The sequence below is a fragment of the Acipenser ruthenus genome, chromosome 20, assembly GCF_902713425.1.
Source record: "Acipenser ruthenus chromosome 20, fAciRut3.2 maternal haplotype, whole genome shotgun sequence".
In the NCBI taxonomy this organism is placed as follows: Eukaryota; Metazoa; Chordata; class Actinopteri; order Acipenseriformes; family Acipenseridae; genus Acipenser; species Acipenser ruthenus.
Genome location: NC_081208.1, coordinates 30,517,911 through 30,527,799, shown reverse-complemented (window position 1 = coordinate 30,527,799; position 9,889 = coordinate 30,517,911). Strand labels below are relative to the sequence as shown.

General features: G+C 34.1%; 1 protein-coding gene across 2 annotated transcripts in view; it reads right to left on the bottom strand.

Moving 5' to 3' along the window:
• Positions 1-1,672: 1,672 nt before the first annotated feature.
• The window catches only part of LOC117425595 (nuclear factor of activated T-cells, cytoplasmic 3-like), a 53,745-nt gene continuing 45,528 nt past the window's right edge, over positions 1,673-9,889 (bottom strand). For both annotated transcript variants that reach the window (XM_034042648.3, XM_034042649.3), the window contains exon 10: positions 1,673-4,713. In XM_034042648.3, the coding sequence (XP_033898539.2) occupies positions 4,640-4,713 (74 nt within the window). In that variant the 3' untranslated portion in view covers positions 1,673-4,639. The remainder of the gene's footprint in view (positions 4,714-9,889) is intronic.

Genomic DNA, 9,889 nt, shown 5'->3' with positions numbered 1-9,889 from the left:
CTGTTTTAAACATCTACATCTGATCCTGTTCTTTCTCTTGAATGTCATAGTTAAATCATTTGTACATACATTTCCACATACTTAGACACTGCTGTCACTGTTCAGAAAGGAAAGTACAGTTACATTTGCCTATTGGGTGGTGCCGAGTCAAGTAGTCTTTAAAACAGTTAAATAGCTACAGTGTTGGTAGCTTCCATCACACAAAGGTAAATTTCCAGAAAATAGCTTTTTGTTAAATACCATTTCCATTTCCGCCTCTGGAGGGCCATTGATGCAACATTGTGTCTTGGTTTTTAACCAAGAAATTAGAAGATTAACTTTTATGAAGTTACTTGTTTCCAAATTCCTGTTAAAATCTCTATTGTTTCTCATAACAGTGGTTTAATATGAAATATATTAGAGGATCCTGTTTGCATATCATTTCACTGCTCTTTTGTAATATCAGTACTGTAAGTGCAATGCAGAGGCCCATGATTAAAGGTGCATTGAAATTCCCTTTAAGGGCCATGATCGTGTGAATACAATTACACTGAAGTGTCATTCTGGGCCGGTGGTAGGGTAAACACAATAAAAAACGTTTCTTTGACTTAATAGGCCACCACTGCAGTACAGGTTGCAGACGCATATCATTGATAGGGGAGGGATTGAATTTCACTGCCTGATTTTTTCTTTTTTTTTCTTTGTGTGACTGGCCTTTAATTTTTAAAGGGCGGAGACATTCTACAGCAGCACGCAGAGACAAAACATGACACAGGAACTTGTTTACAGCTAAGAAAAAACAAACGTGGAAACACTGTAAATCCGATGTACTTGACACAGTTGAACATTTATTCTGTGTTGTGTTTTAATATATGTTTTTACAACATTTATAAATATCAAGAAACGAGTGGATATAAGCAGATAATGTTTCATGAACTAAATGTATCAGGTGTGTTTTTTTGGTCCTTATTATTAATAATAATGGAATGAAGAACTATCATTTTATTTATAAATATATATTTTGAGAAAATAAATCGAGAGTAGTGTCCATTATTGCTTCTAAAGACTCTGAGAATAAACATGTATTATGTCATTGCAATCACTCAGGTGAAACAATGTCTTGTAATTTGCCCAAACTTCAATATTTTTCAACAAAACTTTCAGGGAGTATTGTATTAATCCCCCGGGTCACAGAATAACACATTTTTATACATGTATCTCTAAGCAGAATATATAATAAAAAAATACTAAACGTTAGCATGCACATATATATATATATATATATATATATATATATATATATATATATATATATATATTAAAAATTGTGTTGATAAAAAAAACTAAAAAACATTTGTATGGTTTCTGGAGTACTTTAGAATGTTCCCCAGTGTTCTGAAAAAAGGACACGAATTCTAAGATGCTACAAAATAGATTACAGCATGCATAAGGCAGAACTGCATAATGGAGTTCACCTTGAACAATCACGGTGAACTCCATTATGAAGGAGGGAGTTGGGTTCAGTACCTTATTAACCTGACCAGTATTGTCTATTGTGATCACTTTGATGGGTCCCCCATCCCCCCAAAAACTTCGCCTTAAAATGATATAACCACCTGGCATTTAATTAACTGCAGAAAACAAAGCACAATTGTAACTTGACCTTGAAGCAAGAGATAATAAACACTCAGAGTTCTGCAGTTTGAGTTTTATTTTAACACTACAAATTAAGAGTCTAAGATGCAAAGTATTCCCTTTGTATATCTCCAAATAGCACTGCAATCTTAATTACAAAATGTTAAAATACAAAATGTACATGAAATTACAATACAAGGCTCTGTAAACATCAGCTAAACAGTTATCTTAACCTGTATTTCTCTTCCTGTTTTTACAAAACATTTTTAATTATTATTTTTTTAAAATTATTTTCATTTAATGATCCCCCCCCCGCCTGAAACTTTAGGAATGACATCCGTCTTGGAGTATCAAAAATATACTTTTAAAGCATGTATTCACACTAGGAAGTAAAACTTGTATTTTCTTTCTTTTCTTAAATCTTTGGTTATAAAAGATGGCAGGTCCATTGACACAATGAAGGGGGTGGGGGCATGTTTGCCATGGTTTTAATTCCCCAAGTTGCAGGTTTCACACAAATCACTTAAAGTTAACCAGTTTATTTTTTCTGTTTTTACCTGGGCATCAGATTACTAGGGATTACAAAAAAAATATTATATATATATATATATATATATATATTTTTTTTTTTTTTTTTACAGATGCCAACTATGTACCAAATATCACAATGTGGTTTTGTGAATTTCATTTTGCATAGCCCAGTCAGTACTTTGTGTGCTTCTCCACTATTCAAATTAAAACAGAATTTTTAATTTTTTTTTTTTTTAAACAGTCTTGTATCTACAAATTAGCGTGAACACAATAATTAATTTAAAAAAAAAGTCTATTAAGACCCTTGTATTGAATTATTTACAAGGCAGACACACAGAAAGAAAAATGCTTGTAATTATTATTTAAAACCACAGCTACAGACTGAACAATTTTTAGCAATACATCAAAGCAACATTAACAGCTTCTAAAGTCTCTAGGCATCAAAGGGTTTTGAAAGGCATCATAAAGGTTTTTGTGCATAGCGGTTTTTATTTTATTTTTATATCTATTTCTTTCTTGATTGTACAGGCATCAATACTCTAGTACAGTACTGCATTACCACCACTCAATTCCAGAGGATTTGCAAAGAGAACCAAGGAGTGGTTGCACCAGCCATTTTTACAAAGCACACACATGCAAAAACAGATTTCAACAGATTTCAATAAAACGAATAAGGCAGGAGATCAATCTAAACCTGCATAGACCTGGTATTTAATAATCCCTGAACACATTCTGCAACAATGACAAATATTTTTCTTAAAATACACATGGATTAAAAAAATGTGTTTAGTGAAACCAGAATGCATGCAAAGGGTTCTGTTTATAAATATTTTCTTTTTTTAAATTGTCAAGAAAACAGAACACATATTGTTCTGTTTATTTATTTTTAAAACTGATTGTCTTGAGGTTTCAGCAATTAATGTTAAAAAATTAGCATTTAATCATTATTTAAACATGTACCACTTAGATACAAGTCACAGAAGTGGCATGGGGTTATGCAACTCGTGTGTGTGTATATATATATATATATATATATATATATATATATATATATATATATATATATATATATATAATTTAACTTAAAAGGCACATTATAAAAGTTCCTGTTAATCAGGATACATATTGAATGGCTTTGATCGATCTAACAATACAAATAAAAATGTACCAATGCAAAATAAAGGGAAATATAAAACCATGAACCACTGCCGTTAAGACCTCAAAAATGGCTTAGAATAATTCTACCTCGTAATTCTACCTCTATCCCTCTCTGTACCTCTGAAATGATCTGGGGATAAATGGTTTATTGCTTGCTTTTTTATGTGTGTTTGTTTTACTTTTGTTTTTTCTTGCATGGCTGTTTTAGAAGATTCAGGGCATCCATTGCAAACATCAATGCATTACACGCAGTAGTAACAGTGACTAACACACTTCATAAGAACTTGAAAATCCTCTGCAAACTGTAGTTTTGAAAACTATCCAAGAATGGCTTTAGCTAAATCTACTATAAAAAGTAACATTTATTTTCAAAGCTTCCTTCTGTATATTTATAAGGCATTTGTGCTACCTGAAGTACAGAAAAAAAAAAAAAAAAAATTATATATATATATATATATATATAATCTCTACAGACTAAAAACCCTTAATCCTGGAATGTGGCATTTTACAAATCCCAACACATTTCCAAGATGGAATGGTGTAGCCCTCCCCCCGACTCTCCAAAAAAAAAAAAAAAAAGTAAATGAAGTGCAGCTCTACATTTGGCTTTGCTGTCTGTTAAAACTATCTTTTTTTTATTTGCACTTCGGGACATCTTTGTTGGTGTGTTGACTATGGCTGGGAGGTTCCTCAAGTCTCAAACTCTCTCCTGAGCAGATGTTTAAAAAGACAACAAAATCCAGCCCAAGTCATTCATTACAGCCATTCTCTTACTGCTGGTGTAGAGAATCAACACACTGGAGGCATTAACCTAAACCCCCTGCTACATGTAAATGTTTGTAAGACTTCTGACAGCCTCGCTGAAGCAAGTTTGTAAAGCACTCTTACCATATACAGTATGCTACTTTAACATGACTAGATTAGAAAAAGCACCCCACCCACCCATATGTACACATATTAACACAGCATATGAGAACGTGTTGCTTCTCAGTACTTTCACAAAACTCTTTGTTTTAAAAGCATTGCAATAACTTGATCAGATATTCAGAGATGGATGGATAGATGGACAGATGGATGGATGGATAGATACACTACACACACACAAATAATACAAAAGATCTCAGATCAAGTCTTTAATACAGTATATACAAAGCAGGGAGTGAATGTTCCAGTTTGTAAAGGCCACTGAATTGGAAGCACAGTAGAGAGGAGGAGGTGATCTCAGGAGGCACAGGTAGCTTGAATTCAGCTGGAGAATCTGCCATTCGGATCAGGTGACTGCTGCTGTCGCAACTCCATCATGAATTCCCATCTCCAGACATCCAGGGGACTCGGGCTAGGATTGACTGTGTGCTGCTGCCCCGTGGGAGGCAGGGGTCTGTGACATGTCTCTTCCTATTATTTCATTGACTGAGGGGCAAAAAAACAAACAAAACATAAACACAAACAAGATCTCTTGATATTGTTACAGTAGAACCCCCTTTATATAAAACCACAATACTCTTAAACTAGAAGTATTATCACCACCCCCCTCCCAAGTCATAATTGCCAATATCCTGTGGTGGGACCGAACAGAGAGAAAAAAAGTAGCAATAGCTTACTTTGCAAAATCCCCTTTGTCCAACACTTAATAAAAAATATGTGCGTGTCTGGGTGAGTTTGGATAAATGGATAAGTTATTACCAAGTTCTCATGATTGCCAGTGACCTTGTTTAATGACAGACCTCGATATATAAACAGTATAAGTGTCTCCAAATTGTGAGGAGAACATGCCGCCACCCTGTGAACAAAACGTTCCTCTTTACAGTAGCAGGGCAGTCTATCTAACGCCTTAACTACTGCAGGGGTCCTACTGGAACACGTGGTGGCTTAGGTGGATGTCTGTTAAGCCCAATGACGCTTGTGCCGAGTAGTGACATCAGCCTCAGTGTTCTGTGGTTTATCAAGGTTAACTGTGGTCCATGACGGGTACAAGCGAGAAGGCATCACCAAACAAAGGCATGGAACTGTCACCTTGTGAGGCTACTTCTTTTTTCTTCTTTATTTTTTTTAATGAAACCAGGTCGAAAGTTAAAAGGACAACTCGTAAACCAGATAATACAGCTGTTTGTGAATCTGTTTCTTTTACACATTGCCAGTAGGAATAATATTATGTGTGTGTATATAAATAAAATGATAACTTACTGTATTATTATGGCAAAATAAAACACAGGTGCCCAGAATTTGCAATACTAAAATGCTTCAAAATTTAAATACAAAGAGGCTAATCAAAAAAATCTCACACTGGTGCTTACAAATTGACTATTCTAACCTAATATTAAAACATAATTCTCAATTGTAAAACAAGCAAACTAAAAAGCACTACAGTTCAGTTATTTTTAATTCCAGCAGAGGGCCCTGTTGGTTTTGGCTTCATAAAGTTTGTTGTTACATTCTGAACACTGACATTCTTGATGGATTGAAGTCCAAGTGTCAAAGCTGCAGCTAACAACCTACTTAAGATATTGAGAATGATAAGGTATACCCTTTTATTATAAATTATTATACTACATTGAACTGAAATATGTATTGATACGGTACAGAAAACAGCTGGCTTACTATGGGGCAGCAGTGTGGAATAGTGTAAAATAGTGTAAAAAATAATGTAATTGTATGTAAAAATAATGTGATATCTTGTAACAATTGTAAGTCGCCCTGGATAAGGACGTCTGCTAAAAAATAAATAATAATTATATGTAGGCTAGCTCTGAAAAACAAGCGGAGAAGCTTTGTACAGTTTTAAACACCTGGAATTTGTAAATAGCCAGAAGGTAATGGTTACTAATGCAGCACCATTTTGTTTATTTGTTTTTTTACTGTAAATGTTTTGTTTTCTTTTTTTCCCCCCCACAGGTTACAATTTGACACCAGTATCTAGAATTCACGTTCAAGGCAGTCCATATAATATACCTTCTAAAAAAATAAAAAAATAAACACACAACTTTGACTAGTTTTGGTTTTGAAAACTAAATTATATAGGAGAGTACTGATGTGGATACCTACAAAACAGTAATGATATAATCCATTCACCTAAACATTTAGAAAAGTAGAATTCAGTACAGAAGAATGACGTATTGCCATAATCTTCTACATCTTCTACATTCAGGGAGCACAATCAAACTGCTGGGCAATGCTGAACCAGAAAAACTTGCCAATATTACCACGGGGATAATGTAATAAACCTGCATCCATTCTCCTTACATTTCAGTCAAGTAATATGCTTGAATGAAAACAGGCTATACATTGACTGCAGTTTACAGACAGAATCCTTCTCAACCCACAATAAAGAGACAAGACTACTACCATGTTAAATGTCTCTGTACTTTATTTCATGGATTTGAAATCCTACAGACCGCCACCACCTATTCTGATTACTCTTTGGGTCGATATTTACTTTTATCTGGGGAAAAAAGGGTTTGAAGAAAATATAAATACACGCAATAAACAAATTGCATGTGGAGATTTTTTTGTTGTTGCTTTAAAATTGATAAAAATAAAATAAAAATACTCCACATTAAATTTGGTTTAATAATAGTTGTTTTTTTTTTTCTCCAGCTAAAAGAATTGGGCCCTCGGCTGGAATACCGGTCGTGTATCCGAGAAACCACTTCATATATATTTAACACACAGATGTTATGTACACAGCCAAACCTAGAAATCAAAAGGGAACACTCCCAGTTAATGGCACATGGTCATGGAGTGCAGTTGATTTTAAAAGTGCATGAAATAAATCACACAAACACAGGCTCTGTCAACAGTAGAGTGTAACTTAGAATTCATCAGTGATGCCATTAGTCATTGGAGTGCAGAATGGTATTTGAAAAATAAACCCTGCCCTGCTCTTGGAACGCAGATCAGGAGCATGCTTATGAATGTGCTAGTTGTTTTTACATTAGTTCTTTTTAAACCTGGCTCTGATACAGTTCATACAGTAATCCATACCCCTGCCAGTCCCCTTTAAAAGGAAATGAGTCAAACAGAATAGATGTGTTGTTATCCTTTCAACGCATACCTAAATTTTCAAATGGCAATTAAATCATACTTTTGGTAACATAAATAGGGCTACAAAAAGAATACTGCTAGCTTTGAAATCAAAATAGAAGTGCACATGCTACCAAATTAGAGCCTATTAATAGTTCTTTATAAACTACAAATTGGATTATTTTACATTCAGATTGGAAACCAATTACCTGCAGGTGCAAGACAATCACAGGATGGGCAAATAAAACATCTGCACCCAAGAAAACTCATTGTGTTGGCACTGAATTGCTTAAATTGACGGTACCTTTTAATTTTATTTACTTTTAATCTCTAGCAGCACCTGCCTGCTGTTCAGTCTGCAATATAGTCTCAATAGAGATACAGTATATACTAGTACAGTACAAATAAGAAATGGCCCATGATTTATATTAGGTGTGGAATAAGTGAATATAAAACTGCAACAGGCCAGTGGAAAGTCCTTGAACAGGATGCTGGCATTATCTCTGGGATCTTGTTTATGGCCCACAACAACTAGAATTGCTATGCCATTATAAAGAAATACAGGTACTGTATGCATGTTCTTAACTGTACCTTGGTATGCATATTCCATAGTGCATTGTTTTTAATTATTAAGAACCACCCCCCAGCCCTCACAGCTTTAGCAAAACGTAAACTAGGCTATGCTATATGGAGGATTGGCTAAAGGGTGTGCCAGTAGATTACTGCATGGGAGTGATGAATAATTAAATTTGCATGAACAGGATTAGTTTCTTGTAATACACAGCATCACAAATAAATGGTATGCAAGGACCGATCTCTGTTCAGAGAATTAAAGACATCTGCATAATAAAATCTACATTTATGAGTTAGCGGGGAATTTAGGTCTTTAGTAAAATGATTAAAAAGGCATTTCAAAGATAATTACGGTAAATGTTTCAATATAACAAAAATATGTGATTAAAATATCTGTGTCTATCCAGTTTGGACAGATTTTTACAATTTTAATATCGTGTTTAATGACCGTGTTTAATCAATTAGAAGTTGTATTTACAGCAAATTAAATGTACCTTAATATGAGGGAAATTACGCAAACTGAATGCCACAATGGCCTGATTTTAACAAAATAGACATTAGGATACTGGATTTCAACAACTTTTTTTTATTTGTATTTTTTTTTTTTTTTTTAAATTAAAAGCATGACATTAGAAAAAAAAAACTCAAAAGGCTTTGTTAAATTAAATGCCTATAACTAAAACTGAAATAAAATTGACTATTAAAAAGGGCTAATAAGGTGTTTATTGAAACCTGAAAAAGCTTCTAGTGAGCTTTCCTCTCCAAAAGAAAATACTCTGTTTGAGTTCACAGAGCTTAATCACATTCTAATGCATGTTATTGATTTAGCTGTTTATTTTTTTTTTCTGCAGCCAAGTGCAACATCAACATAACTACAAATATCACACTCCTACACTCTGCCACAGCCACAAGCTTGTCAAACCTCCAAAGCATGCTTATTTCCAAAATAATGCTTAAAAATACAAACAAAATCCTTAAACATCATGCCAACAATGTTAAAAAGATGAACAAAAGAGAGATTAAATTGTGATTAGATGGTATGAACAATAATAACGTTTAAAAAGAAAGGAGGAAGAAGAGCTGTCTAAAGTGGCAGCGAGGTGTTCTAGGATTTAATTGTGACAGAACAGGCTTAAAATTGCAATGCTCTAAAATGCAATGGTGCAATGCACATTCCAACTCCTTTCATGTCTTCAGTGTATATACATTGCTAATTTATATAGACATTTCAATGACCGTTGCTGTTTTGTAATTCTGTGTTATTCCTCCCACAACACCAACGCTAAAAATGAACACACAATAGGTAGATAATTACTAGTTTTGCTAAAATTCTTACACCAAAAAAAACAAAACAAAAAACAAAAACTGAGCAAGGAGCTAGGACATGGTTCAAGTAGCAACTCCCTGCGCTATGAAACGAGTAGGCGAGAAAACACAACCTTACGTAGTTCTGCTTTTTAAGTAGTAAAACGTGTGCTTTCACAAAAGGGGTTAGAATGTGTATGCTTAAAAACAGTATACCTTTTTTTTGCCCTGAATTGAGTGTCCACCAATGCATCATAACAAAACTGTAAATCCTTTGGAACAGTACATTAAGAACTGTGAAACTATATAAAAGTCTCTCAAATGTAAACATCTAACATTATGTACATCCAGCTGTTCATCATTGTGATGCACAGCACTCTCCATTGCCTGACGAAGTTTCTATTTCAAGTTTTATTTTTTTATTTTTTCAAAGCTGCGTTGTTTGTACAGGTTTTGTAACAACGGTTAGCAAACTACAGTTGCGCAGACACTGCAGACCGAACAACCCATTAGACCACTATCGTAAAACTCCAGTCACAGGTAAATCTTCAGCCAGTTTGCCTAAATATCTATCTTTTTTAAACTTTCTTCTTATTTGTGCTGTTGTATCACTAAGGCTGTATCTAAGCCTCTAGTCTAATTTATGCATTCAGTGGTGTGTGACCAGAGTTTAGTAAAAAATACCCTG